Below are 19477 nucleotides of genomic sequence, written 5' to 3' on the forward strand. Positions count from 1 at the left end.
GTGGCCAGAAAGTTCTTACATAACCAGTACTGTTCTGAACTGGGCTGTGAACTCTCTGTTCTTAGCACATGTTTAAAGCTGCCTCCCATCTCTTTGGAGGCCTTTTCATGGCTTCCTGGAGGTCCTTCCCCTCCCGTACCTCTGCCCTGTCTTCCCTGAGCATCTCTTACCTACAGTTGCCTAGACACAGGGGAATGCATCTTTTTTCTAGCTGGTTACTTCCTCAGCTCCTAGACATCCAGCAATGTGCTTCCAGTACTTTTCTGCTAAGATCCTCTCTACAGCCCAGCACACTCCTTTGATAGGACCTGGGAAAAACAAAACAAACAGAAATGCTTGTCAGCTCACTGCAGCCTGCTGTCCACATGTAGCACATGGGAAACACTCAGGTATTGTGTTGCTCTGAGGAACTCTAGACCTCTGGGCCAGTCCCAGCCCTGCAGCTCTGTCTCACTTCTCCATCACAGCAGCTAGGCAGCCTCAGTCACTTAGCCTTCATGGTTTCCAGATGTCACTAGGTACCAGATGCCTGTATCCCCAAGCTATAGGGGGCATTCCATACGTGGTCCACTAAAGTCCCTTCCTCTTGGCTAGAAGTCAAGGACAGGCATCTCTCTGACCTCCTTTTAGGGAGGGGGAGGTGAGAGAAACAACCCACAGCACCCTGATCCCCACCATTTTTCCCTGCCTCTCCAGTCTTCTTTTTCAGGCTAGCAGTTGGTAATCTATTAACAGTAGCAAAACTGGTTTTCAGAACCTCCCTTTCAAGTCCTGCATGATGGTCTGGAACCTCACTCTGGAATGTGATATCTGCTGAGTTGGCTCTTCAGCCTAAACAGGATGAAACTAGTTCCATTATTTTTAACCTCCTCTTCCCTTAGTGTCAAAGTGTGGTGGTTTATTTTATTATGGTGTTAATTCTGAAGCTCTGTGTTGTTCTTCCTATGGTGACTCTCTTAAGAACAGAACTTTCTTTAAGTTCATGAATATTCTCATAACCTGTCATGTGCTACACAATCTCAAATTGGTCCACTTGAGGACAAGAACAGAGACAGTTGCATTGCATTGTATGTGACGATTAGGTTCCAAAGTAAGCCCATAGGTGAAATCAGGTATATTCCACTTTCCTTTGAAAAGTCCATAGGAAGTCTAATTTGCTTTTTCTTAATATATCAAGCCCAGCTGGGTTTTCTGCTTGTGTTAGAAGATATAGCTTTTTCTTTAATTAAGCACTAGATGAAGTAGCAGGTTTGTATTTAGGATCCACATTGCATCACACAAATTGTGTATGCATATGTTTGTGTGCCTTTGAACATGAATTTGTATCTTCAAACTTCAGAATTATTCCAAATAAGCAAGATAGTAACACCACGAGGGGCACATGAGAACTGAAACCAAATGAGTAAACATTCACATATGCCATTTGGTACTCACCCTAGGGCCCTTTTCTTTGTGGAGGAAAGGAGCATACAGGCGGTTGGAGGAAACAAATATTGTTCAATTTGACTAAGTCAAAGGTTCATGTGATGCGTCTCCACATGCTCTAGCACAAGAGGTCAAGACTTACGTGGGGCGTGCTGATTCCCTGCACAGATAAGCAGTCCCAGCGAGGCAGAGTGTGGTAACTGTCCAGAGTTGGTCAGTTTAAGGAACGGCTTTCTGAGCTCTTGCTCTTCTGGATATTTTGTCCAATAGCCTGAGTCTGTCTATCCAGGAGTCGGGTCCTCCAAGAAACTGTACCTCTTTTTACGTCCCCTGCCTGCGCTCATTTACCTTTCTCCTGGGGAATGTCTGACTCACCGTCAACAACAACCTGTACTGTCCTGTGACCTCATGTCCCTTTGAGGATGCAGATAAATATCTCATTTTTATCTCATGTGTCACCCAGCATTTCCATGAGCATGAACTCGTGATGGTAGGGCTGCTCTCTACAGACATCACGTGTTCAGCAACATGTGACTGGGAGGAGGATGCCTATAGTTATCATAAGCAATCAATGTACAAACAAACAGGTGCTTTCAGATTTACCACCAAAGGATAGTTGTTGAGTGACAAGATTATCTTCCTTGAAATCAGCTTCAAAGGTTGAGGCTCAACAACAGCAACAAAGAGTTTATTTTCCTTAATAGCTCCTTATAAAACTGTCCTCCATAAATCTTTCTAATCTTATTCATGCCTTAACCTGAACTATCTCTCTTGAGGAACCAAAGTTCACAAACTTCCCTCCTAATGTGTAAAATCACTCTGCCTTATCTAAGGCATATCCTTTGTAAATTCCAAGGATAACTGAAAGACTTTATTTTCCTAAAAATACTCATTGGAGTATTTTATGCCTTGGGGGCATATTTCTTCTTATCCTGACCTTTCAAAACAGAAAGACTGAACTTAGTGGGTTCCTCACATATTTTATCCTTTAATGCCACAGAGTTTTTAAGAACTGAAAGAATGAAAAGTCAGGTATGACTTCTACTCAGGTTTTGTCTCTTGGTGACAATTTAACTCTGAGAAGTCATTTATCCAGCTTGGGCCTCAGTTTCCTCTCCTATTGAATGACACTGTAAGCTCATCCACCCTTCAAAGAGACAATGTGAGGACTGATGGCTGCATGTATATAAAATCAACTATCTGTTACAAAGCACAACATTTAACAAATCTCTTTTAACCACCGTTATGTGGATTTTATAACAGATAAATAATAATCAAAATTATGATCCTATAACACCATAAAAGTATCTCTAAATTATAAAAGATTATATTCAGAGTAATTTCAGTACTGAATATTTTTATTGCTTTCTAATTAATTGGAAATTTGGTTAGCCATATGTGACATTATATGATCTCAATTAATGCATATATTTAACTTAATATAATATGCAAATCATTACTTAATCCATTCATTAAACACTTACAAAGGACCTACTGTGTGCCAAGAGCTGCACCAGGAAATGGATATTCATTCAGTGATACAAAGCTGACCATACTAGATATTTATATTTATAATTCATGAAACACCTCGTATCTTTTAGAATACAAGCTAAATGTTGCCTAATGAGTGAAAAATAGTATTATCACTACTTTAGTACACTCAGTAAGGGTAATCCTGAGGGTCTCATCTGTAGATTTTGGTACACAAGCTTCGTGGCAGTTCTTTGGCCTTCTTAAAAGATTTTTCCAATTTTGGGTCCTAGGCTGTTTTCTGCACGGTAGGGTTGACCAGAAGTCTGAGCTCTGGAGAGAGGCAATGTTATCACATATGACCGTGTGAATACATATTACCATTCTAAACTCCACTTTTGTGTTTCAGGCTTATGGCTGGCTACATGAGGACACAGGACCAGAATCTGACCCAGTAGTCATCGTGAGATTTCTAGGAACGACAGACATGAGTTCTGACCTTAGGACTCTCCTTCTAAGTGTTTGTGAACAATTGGCAGTTAACTACCGGTGTCTGGTTCAAAGCTACCCTAAGAAGATCCATGACCTCTGTGACTTATTTATAAATCTTTTGAATGAGTCTTCACTGCAGAGACCTCTAGTCATAATATTCGATGCACTAGAGCAGCTCTCAGAGAATGATGACGCCAGGAAGCTTTGGTGGCTCCCAGCTCACCTGCCCCGCTTTGTCCGGATAGTCCTTTCCACACTGCCCAACAAACACGGGATCCTGCAGAAACTAAGGTGCCTTATCCATGAAGAAGACAACTACATCGAGCTGATTCCCCGAGACAGGAAGATGTGCAGCCAGGTTCTCAAACACCAGCTGCTGCGCGTCAAAAGGAAGGTCACATCAGGCCAGCAGATTTATGTGAACAATGCATTCTCCAAGTGCACACTGCCAATGTTTGTGAACCTGACCTTCAGGGAGGTGAGACACTGGAGATCTCACAAAGATGTCGATGAATCCTCCCTCGCTGTCACCGTTCATGAAAGTATAGAGCAGTTATTCTGGTCCTTGGAGAAGAAGTGTGGTCAGAAACTGGTCTCTAGGGCTCTTGGCTACATCACCATGGCCAAAATGGGTCTGAGTGAAATGGAATTGGAGGATGTGTTAGCCCTAGACAACAGTGTAATGAGCGAGCTCAATGAAAACACCAGACCCAGCAATCCCCTGAGAGTACCTTTTTTGTACATTGCAAGGCTCAAGGAGGGTCTCAGTGGATACCTAATAGAAAGGCATGTGAAAAATGTCACACTCCTAGTCTGGGCCAACAGACACCTGCATCTCATAGCCCAGAAGCTATATCTGCAGGATGACAATGACCTGCGTGAAATGCACACCATCCTAGCAGATTATTTTCTGGGGGTTTGGTCAGGGGGCAGGAGGAAAGCCTTCTGCCTCGAGGATCCCTACTTGAATGGCTGCCTTGACTTGGAGAGCAGAAGCTTGCTGGAGGAAGAAAAGCATTTCATGGAACAGGCTTCCTTTGACAGGCAGGCTCCGGACCAGCCATGGGTTTTCCAGTGTAATCCCCTGGAACCTGACATCTTTTTCGTCAATCATCGGAAAATGTCTGAGCTTTTGTACCATTTGACGAGGTGTGGAAAAACCGATGACCTGCTTTATGGCATCATCATGAACTTCAGCTGGCTTTATACCATGATCAAAATTGGCCAGTTTGACAAAGTGCTTTCAGACATTGAGCTGGCTTACAACTACTCGCAAGAGAAGGAGCTGAAGTTCCTGGCCAGCACCCTCCGCAGCATCAAAAACAAGGTCATTGCATTTCCCGGCTCCCTTTCAGCAGAGCTTCAGCAAAGACTGCTGCCTGTTGTCAGCTCCCTGCCCAAACTTAGACATCTTCTTTTAGAGTGCGACAAAGACGGGCCCAAATATTGCTCCATTGTACCGTTGCATTCATCCATGGATGTGACATACAGCCCAGAGCGTCTTCCCTTATCATCCAGTCACCTGCATGTCACAGAGATCCTGCCTACCTGTAACCCCAGCACTGTCCTCACAGCTTTAGAAAATGGTTCCATCAGCACCTGGGATGTAGAGACTCGACAGCTACTCAGGCAGATTACCACAGCCCAGTCTGTCATCTTGGGCATGAAACTCACCAGTGATGAAAAGTACCTTGTGGTGGCTACAACAAATAACACCTTGTTGATTTATGACAATGTCAATTCTTGTCTCCTGTCTGAAGTAGAAATCAAGGGGACTAAGCATGGAAGCAGCGCCACCTACATCAATGGATTTACACTGTCCGCCAACCACGCCCTTGCATGGCTCGAAGCCAGCAAAGACGTCACTGTCATCGATCTGCTGTACGGATGGCCACTTTACCAGTTCCACTGCTGGTATGAAGTGACGTGTGTCCAGTGCTCCCTGGATGGTCTGTATGCTTTCTGTGGCCAATACCTGAACACAACCACCATATTTCATTTAGGGAGTGGAGAAAAGTTATGTACAGTGTCATCAGAATTTTCAGGTGGATTTGTGAAGTTTCTTCTTATATTGGACACGGCTCAGGAAATGGTCATGGTAGACAGTGAAGGAAGTCTTTCTGTTTGGAATACCGAGGACATTTCCAGCCCCCAGCTGACTGATGACTTTGATTGCCGAAGAGAAGACAGCGAGGTGGTCAGCATTGAGCTTTCAGAAGACCAAAGTGCAGTTCTGATCTGTAAAGCCCTCAGCATTGAGCTTTTAGATACTGGTCTGTGGAAGGTGGCTGAAAAGTTCAGAGCCAAGCACAATGAACGCTTTATATCTGCCGTGCTGTCTAAAAATGGAGATTGCATCATCGCCACCATGGAAAATACCTCAGCTGTGTTTTTCTGGAGGCGGGACACGGGACAGTGTATGGCAAGTTTGCGGGAAATCTCAGGTTCCATTGTTAAGTTAGTGAAATCCAGTCACCACAATATGCTACTATCTTTATCAACCAGTGGTGTTCTTTCCATCTGGGATATAGATATAATCACAGCTATGTCCAACATAGATAAGACTGGAAAACCCATCCGAAGTCTACTGTTGCCTGCTAGAGGGGAAATTATTTACTCTCTGGATGGATCCGATTGTGTTCATAAGTGGAACTTCAGCAGTGGCTTCATCGAAGCAGTGTTCAAGCATGAAGGAATAGTTGAACACTGTGTGCTAACATCCACTGGAGATGTAATGGTGACATCAGATGACAAAAGTAGCCAATATGTCTGGCACACCAGCAGTGGTGAAAACCTTTTTCGAATTAACGGGCAGAGAATATCTCAGCTGCTGATTACACACAATGACCAATTTGTGGTCTCACTCTGCGAGGAAAATGCCTCCAGGGTTTGGAGGCTCGCCACAGGCCACAGGGTCTGCAACATTCTGACCACTTTGCAGAATGCCTTTATTACCTCTGCAAATACCTTCGTGGTGGGAATGACTAAAAGCAAAGTGTTGGCAGTCAGTCTCTGGACAGGAAGTATCACCAAGAAATTTTGCTGTGAAGATGGGACCACTATCGTGAATTTTAAATTAATCCCTGACTGTCCTGATATCGTTGTGTTTATCACATCGGCCGAGACTGTGAACATCTGGAGTCTGACAGATGAAGTGATCTGTCGGCGCGTGCAACTTCCGAACAACTTCTTGAAAAATCTGGAGGATTTTGAAATTTCTCCCAATGGAAAGCTAGGCATTATATCCAGGGGAGATGAAAACATCAATGTGCTAGATTTACACAGTGGTAAATTGCGGGTGGTTCACGCCTCTGGGATCATCTGGCGGCAGAGGTTGTCTCGGGATGGTCGCTACCTGGTATACATTTGTTTCCGAAATGGGGAGGAGGAGGATGAAAATGGTGCAATATTCAGTTTAATTGTAATGAGACTGGCAGATGGCAAAAATATCGGTGCTTGTTCCCTTTACAAAACACCAACTTTCCTTGCACTCTCTCAGAGGCACCTGAACATCATTGTGGGCTTTGATGATGGGAGTATAGGGATATACACGGTAGTAGACCGTGTAGATGCTGCACTGAAAATCAAAATTGCCACTTCAAATAGCAGACAAATTTTCAACAATGCAACACACACCTCCAGGCCAAAGTGTAACAGTTATTGTTTTAAAATATCTGTGGATTGCTTATGGAGAGAGTCCACTGAGGTCTTTGCAAGAGACAGCCCCATCACAGTTAGCGACTCTACTGAGTCCAATGAAGCAACACCCTCCAAGAAACACAACTCTTGTTATGAGCGGGTGTGCTCGGCCCTAGAAACCAGGGGCCACAGCTATGCCCCTGATAACTGACAAAATGTTTTCCAGCTAAGCAGAAATATGTGATTCACATACAGAAGAAAGAAAAAAATGTGCCCCAAATGATAAACTATTCATTTCTTAAAAGACAGGAGCAATGCTGGAATTCCAGTGTTTTATTAAGATGTTCATGAAACGGACAAATAGGAGGTTGGTCTTGGGTGCGGTCCTTTTGTCAAAGTGTATCCAGGAATGTCAGAATTTGTAGTAGTAGTATTTAAATGGTTACTTTATCTGAAAGGCAGCGGCTAAAAGTTTTTAAATTAGCTGTGTGGTGAGGCAGCATAATTCATCCCACTGGTTAAGATGAGAGAGGCTAGAGTTATATACAGATCATTTGGATGGGAATTAGTTCTACAAAAATCAGCTGAAATCATGAAGACAAAGAGATGCTTGACTTCAAATGATTGTGTGATAAGTAAACATAGCCTTAATCTCTCTTTACATTTTACAGTCCTGACAACTGTGTACACCTAGTCTGCAGTGAATGGTCTAAAGGTGCAAAATAATGTAACAAAAATACCTAAGTGTATTCCCAGTTTCCCAAGAGATATGACCTGAAATGTGAGACTGTGGACTGGACTGGGACAAGAACTAACTACCACTATCATAGGGCTACTGAACATGGAGAGTCAGTCTTTATTAAAATACAGTTGCAACAATTGCATGCAAGGGTTTCTGTATAACAGAATATATGATTTTTAAACTATTTACTGGGTTGCAAAAGAACACGTTTAATACGAAACAACAATCTTTTCACATCTTTTTGAAGTGCATATTTGTGCTGGTGTAAAGAAGAATTACAGGAAGGGCATTACAAATCTGGTCAAAACACCTGTCCATTTACATCATTGTACTAACAGAAGTCTGTACTATTTGGTCAGTTGTATGGAAGCATAAATATTCCCTAAATTCCTGCAGTGAATAGGAAGCAAGCTTTCTCAACATGCCATCTCTGAGATACTGATGACGTTTGCCTTACATTCCTTCTCTTTCCTGTGTAAAATGCAGATAGATGACCAAATACTCTGGGACAAACTGAATATGCCTGTCTTTGTGCTAAAATATTCCATAAATCTTAAGGGTGTCCAAAGGTTCTTTATTGTCCTTGTTTGTAATCACTTTCTTACTTCTACATGCCATCTGTATGCTTCTTTCTCTGTTACTCTTCCCGATTGAGGACTCTTCTGAGCCTTTTATAGTGTTATCCATTTCAAAGCAGAAGCTGTGGAATTGTATTAAATATTTTTTAAAACTACTTCACCTGTTTAAAAGAAAACATTACATCTCAAAAGGTGAAGATGATTGTTCTTTCTTCCATATCCTCCTCATGGCATGTCCTTGGATAACTTTTCAAAAGGTATCCACGCTTTTGGTTTAGTTTAGTTTTCTTAGAAAGTGGAGAAGTAACAATTTACTAGAATAATGAACTAGGAACTGATTTGCTGTAGGTCCAGCTCTGCTATAAATGCATTGTGTATTCCTAGACAGGCCTTTAACCTCATCAGTGTGTTGTTTTTGTGGAGTGCAAAATAAAGGTAGTGATAGTTTCTGCTGTAGCCCTCATAGGGACATTGGGAAGCAGTATAAGAAAAACTTCAGCAACATCATGATTATTGATGCTAATGGGGAAAATAAATTCATGTAACCCATAGAGAATCCAAGTCGACTGTATTTCCCTCTGGAAAGCAGTTTAACATGTAAGCTTTCAAAGATGTGATTCAGATAAAAATACCCAGCTCCATAGTGAAAGACTTTTTTCAGTATGTTACTTCTGGTTTAGCTACTAGCCAGGGAGGTGGTAGCCCAGAGAAGGCAACCCACATACAGATCACAGATCACCTGGAGTTGATTATATGCGTCTACGCTTTTGAGCTCTTTAGGCAACACATTCTCATTCCTGTCATTATCAGTTGAACCTCCATGCCACACATTTCTAAGAATTAAATGCCTAGATGGATTAAATGTAGTATGTGAATGTTCTACGTAAAAGCCAATAGAGTATACAAGTGACTTGAATGATTTTTCCTAACTTGTTTGCAACTGATAGCTCATACTGAATGTTTTTATGTAAACTTTGTATCGTTGGGAAGAATTACCCAATCAGAGATTTATATTTTCATAAATGTTACATTTAGTTAAATTTTGTTACAGAGTTGTTACACTAGAAAATTATTTCAGTCTTCAAACAATATACAGTCTTGTGTATGTATTATTTGTATGAATAAAAGATAAACTACTTAGATTGGCGTGCTGTTTTTCTCCCCCATTTTTGGCAGATGTGATTAGAGACCTCCAGTAATTATAACTGTTCATGCTTACTGAGTGCTTACGTTGCACCAGGCACTGTACTTGGAGCTTTGCATGTACTAAGCCATTTAATCTTCACAACAGCCCTGTGAAGTAGGTACTGTTAGTATTCCAAATTTATAGGTAAGGAAACCTAGAAACAGGGGTCCAGGGAGAATAGCTGAACAAGATTTCAGTGCAGTGTCAGTGTCTTTTTCCTTAACTTTCTCAAGGTACATCAAAATAGAGCATTTAGTATTTAGTAGGGACTCAGAGATCAATAATGACCTACAAGATGTTTTCTAACTTGCAGCTGGGAGACTGGGCTAGCTCTGAAGATCACTGAAGGTTGCTGCAAACTCTCAGGTTTTTCAGGTATACAGAAATAGTTGATGAATTCATTAATAGAAGGATGGGGAGGAAGGAGAAGAAGGATGATGGCTGAGGAGTCATCTCTCTCATAAATTCCCTTTGGGTGAACAAGCAGGACCAAGGGAAGCCTTCCCACATGCCCTTTCTTCCATCTCTTGCCTCTTGGATCTGAGAATCCATACATGCACCACAAAATATTTTTTACAAACAAACAGAGCAGTATTGGTGAGCTTAAGTGATAATACATAGGAACTATCTGAAATCTTGTATCTAGTTGTCATGAAATAATTGTTCTCAGAGAAACTTTAAGATGTTAAGAAAATAAGAAATTATTCTGGTTTATTGCCTACATCACGTGGCTGAGACTAACGAGTTCAAAATTTACCACCACTGAAAATGATTCCATTACTTACAAAGGGTAATATCCTTTAGGTTGAAAAGGTTAAACCCCTCTCCTTTTAGTTCTCAGAGAAAATGTAGAGAAGTTAATAAATATTTGCAAAAAAGCACTTCAAATAAATAGAGTTTGTTTAAATATCTTCTTTCCCAGGGTCAAGAACACAACAGTCAACAATGTATGCTTGCTCTGCCCGAGGCATTATGCTACATCCTGGAATTATTTGAAAAGTCACGCATGACTCCTGCCATCCAGAACCCTACGGTCTAGAAGAGACACAGCTAAACCAGATGAGACTGATTTCAAAGCTAGTAAGAGTGAGAGCCAGGTGCTGAGGATACACTACAGAGGAGCAATTAACGCTACCTGAGAATCAAAAAGGTTCACCCAGAGGAGATAGAGCTGAAGCTAGAAGAATAATTAGGACTTACTTGTCAATGTCAGAGAGACATTTCAGGTAAAGGAAGCTGCATGAGCAAAAATGGGAGTTGAAGCATATTTCAGGTGACTTCAAATGCTGTCAGGATTTTAGACTTTATTCAGTAGTCAATAGTGTTACTGAAAGCCAGGGACCCAGCCTAGGTCCAGTTGCTCGCTATACAGAAAGCCAATCACTAAGGCAATGAGTATTATCAGGGAAGAAGGCTTTATTATGGGTGATATTAGCCAGAGAGACAGGAGACAAGACTCAAATCTGAATCTCCCCTGGCTAAAGTTGGGGTTTATATGTGGGGAGAAAACAGGCAGGGTAAGGAAGAGGAGCTGATCAATAGGCAGCAGGTGTCTAGCATCTCACTGTAACTTCCTATAGGAAAATAGGAATTAGGGAGAATTAAGGAAGAGGAATTGGTTAATGGGCAGCAGGTTTAAATGGCTCAAGCTTCAGTGCTATGGGCATTTGGCTTGTTGGAAAATTGTGCTGGTTTCAACAGGGAGCTGGGAAAAAAAGTTGGGGGAGGGGCAGTTACTTTGTCAGATGGCTTTGAGATGGAAGAGACCAGAAGCTGGGAGACCAGTAAAGACCATGGCAATGATCTCAGTTAGAAAGTGTTAGAACCTGATCTTAGAACCTGTTTAGAGTAGGGGCAATTCAAGATTTATTTCAGGGCTTAATGGATAGAGGTGTTTGATGAAGGAGAGGGAAAACTCAAATAATTTCAGTTCCAATTGAAATTGAGTAGATAGAATTACGAATGTAAAGTGCACAGGGGATGAAAGTGGGGGAAAATCATAAAATAAACTTGGACCTAGAGAGTTTAAAAGTAAGACACCATCTAGCCCATTAGAAATATGCTATCTATCCCATGGAGAAATCTCCACTCAGTTCTTTCTTCCTCAGGAGCCCATACTACAATGCCTAATATGGTGTGGGGAGTTTTTTGGGTTATAACATAAACTGATACCATAATTTTTTAAATGTTGTTTCTTTTTTAGAACTCTTTCACAAATTTGGAACCATGTTGATAAATCCACTCAAATAAACTAGCTTTCCTATCTTTCATGACTCATTGGCTGGGAACAATTTACATGTCAATGAAAACATGGGCACACCTAAAAAATGAAGTGAATCATGGTGTTTTCACCCTGGTGTGCATTAAGAAACCATAGGTTTTTCTTCCATATATTTTACAAGGGCCCCCTCAGACAATCTGGCATTCCAAGAGATCTGCAAAAAGTACAGATTACACATTGTGTGGACACATGGAGGGTTCAGTTTCAGTGTATCAACGTGACAAATTACAGAATACTGGTAATTTAGGAAATACAAATAAAAGCAGCACCTCTAGTTTTATAGAGTGCCAGCCCTTACTGTTTAATAGATGAGGGGAACTACTTGTGCATATTCAGAGCAACAGTTTGCAAACTAGAGTAGGTACCACTTGCTAAAACACAGATTTCTTCACCCTCTGTCCCCAGCTATTTCTGAATCAATACGTCTGGCGTGGGGCCCAGGAATCTGCATTTTTACTACATTCTCTCAGATTATGCTGATGCTATTAGTCTAGGAACCGCACTTTAAAACCCAAGACAGGCTGGGCGCGGTGGCTTAGTTTGCAATCCCAGCACTTTGGGAGGCCGAGGCGGGCGGATTGCTTGAGCTCAGCAGTTCAAGACCAGCCTGGGCAAGTTAAGGAGAGCCCACCCCCACCCTAGTCTCCACACACACAAAAATAATAATAATAATAATTACACAAAAATTAGCCGAGCATGGTAGCATGCGCCTGTAATCCCAGGCACTCCAGAGGCTGAGGTGTGAGGATCCCTTGATCCCTGGAAAAGGAGGTTGCAGTAAGCCGAGATCGCGCCGCACTCCAGCCTGCACAACAGCCAGACCCTGTCTCAAATAATAATAAATAAATAAATAAATAAATAAATAAATAAATAAATAAAATGAAACCCAATACAAACACCAAAGCCTTTTTGGACAGATAATCTACCTGATAAATGTATCAATATCCTGCAGACAATTAAGTGTCGACTATAAGTTGGACGTGAGTGCCGTTCACTGTTATAGAGGATGTAAACCACATATAACTTCCTGCAAAAATCTACCACTTTACAGCGTGCACAATCCCAGCACTGCAAAATTAGAAGGATTCAAAAAATTGAGTCTTCAAATTTTCAAAAGCCTGGCCAACATCATGTGAATGGGGCTGGAATCATTAAAGTAGATACATTGAAACCCCAAGGACACCACGTTCATCCTTAGATAATACTCTGTCCAGATGCCTCTGCAATATCCTGTTCTATTCTCTTGCAGGATGAGTTGAAGAGAAAAGAGGGTAAGCTAGGTGGCGCAGTTGCTTAACACATTTTTTTTGGCAAGCCCGGCATTTGCTTTGGGGCACAGGTGAAAAGAATGTCCAGTCCTTAAGCAGAGTCAGTTCTCCACCCACCTTAGGTATACGGATTGTTAACAGCCACGAATGTGGAGCTCAGTGGATTGGATGCAGTGTTGTGGCCAAGGTCATGAGACCTCAGGAAAAGAAAGGGATGGTGGGGGAGTGCGTGAGGAGGGGACGAGGAACCAGGAGTTCATTGAACTCCCACTGTGGCCTTTAGCGTGCAGGCGAGGGTTTTTATCGTGGTGGTGGCGCCCCCGCTGTTTCTAGGTCCATGTAGCTCATATAGGGCTGGCCATGGAGCTCACAGCAGGTCTAGGCGGCGAATGCCAGGAATAAGGAGGAAACCGAAAAACGCAAGTTCGCGGGGTTTGGGAGTACACATCTATTTGCCAGGGGGTGCATTTGTTTTTCCCAGTACCCCAGTCCCTTGGTCATAGGAAACTCCCTTCTCCAGCGCAACACTGGAGTAGGCATCACGGAGTTTCCAGGGATGGCAGGCCGTTGGCACGGTCGTTTGTGCTCGGAGAACAACAAGCGCGTGGATTTTCTGCTTCAGTGTGCCCGGGACGGCAGCCCCGGCCCCGGGGATGTCGGACGTCGGACTCCAGGGGTTCGAGCCCTAGCCCCGCCGCATCCTTGGGGCGTGCAGGTAAAGGGTTACGCGTGTCGGAGAGGCTCGGGCCACGTGACGCGCGGGCCCAATGACAGCGCCGGGGCGGCCGCTGCGAGCTCGGCGGGCTCCGGGCAGCGCGGAGCCGCTAGCGTTTCCCGGCGCGGCCGCCCGAGGCCGGCGAAGCCATGGGCGCCGCGACCCCGCCGCCGCCGCCGCCGCCGCCGCCGCCACCGCCGTCCGGTCCCAGGTAGGGACAATCCCCCGCCCCGAGCGCGCGAGGAGGGCTTGAGTCCTGCGGAACTTGGCTTTGGGGCGCGCTTTCCCCCACTTCACTCCGAGGCGCCTACTTTTAATTTTAATTTCTTGATTTGCTTTTGCCCTGGAAAAAAAAAAATTAGAGACGCAATTCGAAGTTTGATGACTTCGGGAAAAGTCACGTAATTCAACAAAGGGGCTCTAAAAGGGGCAAAACTGGGGTGAGGGAAGGCGGACTTTTCCAGATTCCCAAAGCTAAAGACCAAGTTGTTTGTAAAGGTTGGCGACTAATTGGTTATGTGAAACATTTTTGCTTTTAAATCCCTAATTAATGAACTTTCAATGGTGCATGCGAACTTGAAAACACTGCCAGAGATTTTCCCTTAGATCTGTGCCCTCCTCCCCCATTTTCAGTATGTTTTTTAATAAAAAGGAAATGGAATGTGACCTCTGCTGTTTCTTTGAAATGTCCTTGGGTCCCTGGTATTTGCCCCCCAGGGGTGCTGGCGGCCTGGACGGTGGGCAGGGGTCGGGGAAGAGGTCATGGTGCCAGGAGGCCTCACGTAGTGAAAAGAGGGTGCCAGGTACAAACAGTTAAATAGTCACAAACTGTTTGCTAAATATTTAATAATTAGGCAAGCATCTCCCAGGTTGGTTGCTTAGGTTGCATTGACCTTGGCAGCCCTGATGAGGCGAGATTTTCACAAAGTACTGGCCAAGAATTTTTCCAGTGATAAAAGGCAAGAAAGAATCAATGCTTTTTACCCCAGCATGGCAATTGCCCTTAAAAACAAAATTAAAACTCCCTCTGATGACTTAGTACATTTTAAGTTACTTTCCATGGCGGCATAGATACCTGCCCCGTGATAGATATTTGCTCTGTGAATTTAGAGGAAATCTGTGCTCCAAATATGGTACAAATCATTGAAGAATAGGGCGTTTATTTTCTTCCTGCCACTATTTATGGGAAAGAATTACTGAGGGTCCTTCTTGCCCTGGTTTGTGGATGTCCTTGGTGGTTGCAATCAAGCAAGCTCTTATGAGGAATAATATCTGGAGAAAAGACGAGAAGCATTTGAGAGTTGAATGAGAAAGAAATGGAAAGGGTTACTGCTTTTAAACATAATAGAGTCTGTATTTGCTGCCTACCCCTCCCCCTTCCCCATTTAATCCTTCAGTTAATACTATTTTAGAAAGGATAAGACAGATGTTAAGGATCATACCACCTTACTGGTCCCAGCTGTGAAACACTGTCAGGAGGCAGATAATTGAAACAAGGTACATAATTGAAACAGTTTGAAGCTCAAAGGTAAAGTTAAGTTCTGGAATTATTTGTATTTCCCTAAAGTGTGACGAGTCAGCAAACAGCAAGCTGCCTGGGTCACTGAGCAGAAATGGAACAGATGCTGAGACAGGAAGGGAAGGTGTGGCTGACTTCTCTTCTTGGCCCACTCTGTGTCTATCTGATCCTGCTCCGTGCATTTATTCAGCACCTATGATCCTGGTCCTGAATGGCTCCAGAGATTTAGATATCTAATGATACCTAAAAAGAAATAGGGCCAATCTTTGCTGTGTTTCAAAGAGCTTTTTGGATATCTGGGATTGAAGACAAAAACTTGCATACCAACTCAACATGTTCCATTATCCTAAACATGGAATGATTCCCTTGACTTCCCACCCAGACCCTCTCTGAGCCTGGAAATACAACCTGGCTAAGCTCCGGCCAGAATCCAGTTGCAGCCCAAGGGCAGAGCCCAGATAGGGCCGGCCCCTTTCCTCCTAGAACAGCCCGCTCTTGGTGCCCAGAAGCCCATTCACTGTGCTTCTTGGAATGGACGCCAGTTTCCAAATAATTGAATACCAGCCTCCCAGTAGCTGGGTTTCCTCTCCCTGGACTGTGTTTCACATTCCCCTAGTTACACAATTTTTCTGATAACCCTGAATCTTGGGATCTTTTAGAGTCTTGGTTAAATAGTAACTAGTACCTATGTCCTGCTTTTCTTTCTTGGTCATTAGACAGATTTTCTTTCTGGTTGGTCTTTTTCGTCATTAGATTACATGCTTACAGAGAGACTTTGTAGGTGTGTAGAAAAGAGTTGGGAAAAGTTAAAGGGGTCATCCTAGGGGAAGCAGACTTGGAGTCTTCACCTATGTGCAGGTCAGATGAGTCACTCATTTGTAGCCTTTCTCGAGTGCCTGCTCTTAACCACTGAGCCATCCTGTGTCTCTAGTTGTAGCCTTTGTTACTCTGACTGCTATTTAAGAGAATAAACTGAGAATGAAATCATTCATCTACTTGTACCCTTTTCACCCGAGAATGTCATAGTCCCACAGAGGTTAGTTAAAATCTTCAGGACTGTAGATTATCAAGTAATCCTTTCCTAAAACGTATGTAAAACACCAAGCCAATGAATATGTGTCCTGAAGCAGAAAATTAAAACTCTGACTCGGTGTTGTCAGGCATTGTAGAAAAGATGTTCCTGAGCTGCAGTGAATATTAACAAATGACAAAAGGAATATTGTATCTCAAACTTTATCACAAGTGGTGAATTCTGTTCTGTTCAGTGTACAAGTGGTTCTCCAAACTTTAATGAAACCCTGACCTGGCCTTGGAGACATCATGTGTGTAGACCCAGAGACACCAGATAGTCGATGAGTTTTGGGGACACAGTCCTTGTCTTCAGAGATCCTAATATCTTGGGAGAAACCATTGAAGGATCTTAAGCAGAGCATATCTTTATTTTAAAGAGTTCATGCAGGCTGCAATGAGAATGAAACAGTAAAGATAACAAACAAGACCAAAGGCAGCTGCAGCAAAAATTTACATTAGAGGAGAGAGAGAAGTGAATTGATTCAAAAGATAGTTAAAGAAGCACTGGTATTTACAGTTTTAACTGTAAGAACCCGTTAGGTAACTTGAATCTCTGACGTCAATTTACATGTCATTTCAAAATACATTTTCTCCAGGTAGGTAAATGTAAGCCACGTTTCATTGCAATGTTCTTCATGTGGATTCTAGTTCCTCTAGAGCTCCTCGTGGTTTTTAATCACAGAAAAATAGTTTCTGATAAATAGCCAATTATATTTCACATTTTCAACAACCTAGTGTTTCTTTCTCCAGACTTAAATATCTACATCTGAAGGCAAAGCTAAAGTAAACTGTTGCCCTCATATTATATACACATTCTCTGATTTAGCTTCACTCCTTCTGGGAGTAAAAACACCCTGACATTTGATTGTTTAACTTTAGTGGAAATGGACAGTAGAACAGCCTTTCTTTTTTATTGTTTTCAGTTGACCACAACATGGCCTGCTATATGTCACAGCGAGGACTGTATTATATTTGTAAGAGTATTAGTAACATGTGAGAGGCCTCTAAGTGAACAAGTCACCTTGGTTATTGACTCAGTGCCACGTGCATAGCTTGTTAATACAACGTGTATTTGGATATATTTTAAATTTATTAATTCACTTGATCACTAGTTGTAGAGTAGATGTCTACACTCAGGAGTTTTGAAATTTGATTTTGGTGTTAATTCTTTTCCCTCATTTGATAACTGAGTATCATATATATCTTGGTTCCTAACATGTAACAAATACAAAGATTTGATTCTGTATAGCTATAAAATAGTATCGCTTTTATTTGGTCTGATTGTCAACAACCTTAGTCCTCCAGAATATGTATTGTAATCTAGAAATGCATAAAAGAAGTCCCGCGCACCTTCAAATTCTTATTAAGAGCCATGTACTTAAGATTCCCACTAGAACTTATTTGGCATTATTTCGTTTCTGATTCCTAATGAGCTTGGCTACCTGGGTTCGTGGTCCACAGCAAGGAGATCTACTTTGTGGTTTCAATGTACAGCTCTTATGATAAGTATGAAATGTGGTTACAGCCAAATGCTAGGCAGCAAAGACAATACAGTGAAGGTGGTCTGTGATTAAACCCTAAGTCTACAAGAAAAACGTTCAATCGTGTTCAAAACTGTTAGAAAGGAATAAGTACTGCATTTTGGTAAAAGGGACCCTTGATCCTTTTTAGAGCTGGAAAATAACCTTAAAAGTTACTTGGTTAACCACCTTAATTTACAGATGAGGAAACTGAGTCTCAAAGAGGTTAAATGATTTGTCCAAAGTCATACAGCTACCCACTGGAAAAGCTGCTGGGACCACAATCTCAGAGTCCCAATTCCTAGTTTAGTCATCTTCCTACTTCTGACTAACAAGCACAAATGTTGGTACTATAAAAACTCATTCTATATTAAGTATGATATTGTCCAAAACATAGCCACTGTTTATTGAGAAATTACTTATATATTCAGTATCAGTTATCTATTGCTGTGTAACAAATCACCCCAAACATAATGGCTTAAAATAACCACCGTTTATTGAGCTTGTGCTTCTGTAGATAAACAGTTTGGGTGGGCTTGGGTGAGCAAATTACTGTCTTTTCCAGGTTCCTTCATGCGTCTGTGGTCACCAAGGCAGCTCTGCCTCTGAGTATTGGCAGACCATCAGCCATGTCACATGGGGAGCAGCTGAGCCTCACATCTTTCATGATTTAGCAGGCTAGCCTGGGTTCATCACGTATTGGCTCAACTTGGTTGCAAGAAAGAATGGAAACAAGGCTCCTTGAGGCCTAGGTTCAAGCTGACACAGCTCACTTCTACTCCAGTCTATTTCAAAAGCGACTCAAGAAGCCAGTTCAGATTCAAGGGGTGGAAAAAGACCCCACTTTTTAATGGGAGAAACTGCAGAGTTCCATTAGAAAATGGGATGGATTCAGGGAGGGATGGAGAATCATGGCCTTTTTTCACAATTTATAATATACACCTTGTACCTTATGTAACTTGTCTAGCTTAATTCCCACAATAGCACTAAAGGTTAGGCAGAATTCCTATTTTACAGGTGAAGAAACTGAGAACCAGACATATTAGTCTGGATTAGGCAGGACAGATGATGAGTGATGAATCCAACACTGGGACTTGGGTGTGTCTGACTCCAAAGCCTGTGCTCAGAACCACGATCGGAGCCCTGCCTCCCTGCATTATGGTGCGGTGACGAGTGATGGTATTACTAAGTATCATGCAGCTCAAGAGTTTTGCATGAAAAAAAAAATCAAAATTTAGTAAAACTTTTTCTTGATTTATATGCTAAGATAAATAATAAAGAAATAATATCAAACATGCTTATGTCCTCAAAGAACATATGGTCTCATTTATATGTAGTTGCATGTGCACACATGTTATTTAAGCAATAAAATTCCCAGTAAAGAGAAATAAGACTGGATAATCAGAGAAGCTTAATAGAGGATGAAGTGATGAGTTCAGGGGAGCCAAGAGAAAGCCCTATTTGGAATAGTATCTGTTAATATCTCAAAAGATCATCACATCATTTATGTAAAATAAGTAATATTCCCTTTATACAAGGGAAGTTATTTGCCCTAAGTCATACAGCTAAAA

The 19477-nt window shown here is 42.2% G+C and overlaps 2 protein-coding genes across 11 annotated transcripts in view; both read left to right on the forward strand.

Moving 5' to 3' along the window:
- NWD2 (NACHT and WD repeat domain containing 2) overlaps nt 1–9486 on the forward strand; it is a 204151-nt gene extending 194665 nt beyond the window's left edge. For both annotated transcript variants that reach the window (XM_005554647.5, XM_045392233.3), the window contains one exon: nt 3305–9486. In XM_005554647.5, coding sequence (XP_005554704.1) covers nt 3305–7237 — 3933 coding nt within the window. In that variant the 3' untranslated portion in view covers nt 7238–9486. The remainder of the gene's footprint in view (nt 1–3304) is intronic.
- A 3753-nt stretch (nt 9487–13239) lies between these two features.
- PGCKA1 (PDCD10 and GCKIII kinases associated 1) overlaps nt 13240–19477 on the forward strand; it is a 135248-nt gene continuing 129010 nt past the window's right edge. For 4 of the 9 annotated variants that reach the window (XM_045392235.3, XM_065544859.2, XM_045392234.3 and 1 more), the window contains exon 1: nt 13880–14007. Coding sequence is in view for 1 of the 9 variants with exons in the window: in XM_074039520.1 (XP_073895621.1) it covers nt 13638–14007 (370 nt within the window). In the remaining 8 variants the exon portion in view is untranslated. Of the gene's footprint in view, nt 14008–19477 lie in introns of all 9 variants that reach the window. The other 5 variants (XM_045392236.3, XM_065544860.2, XM_015450236.4 and 2 more) reach the window with 4 other exon arrangements.

The sequence above is a fragment of the Macaca fascicularis genome, chromosome 5, assembly GCF_037993035.2.
Source record: "Macaca fascicularis isolate 582-1 chromosome 5, T2T-MFA8v1.1".
Lineage (NCBI taxonomy): Eukaryota > Metazoa > Chordata > Mammalia > Primates > Cercopithecidae > Macaca > Macaca fascicularis.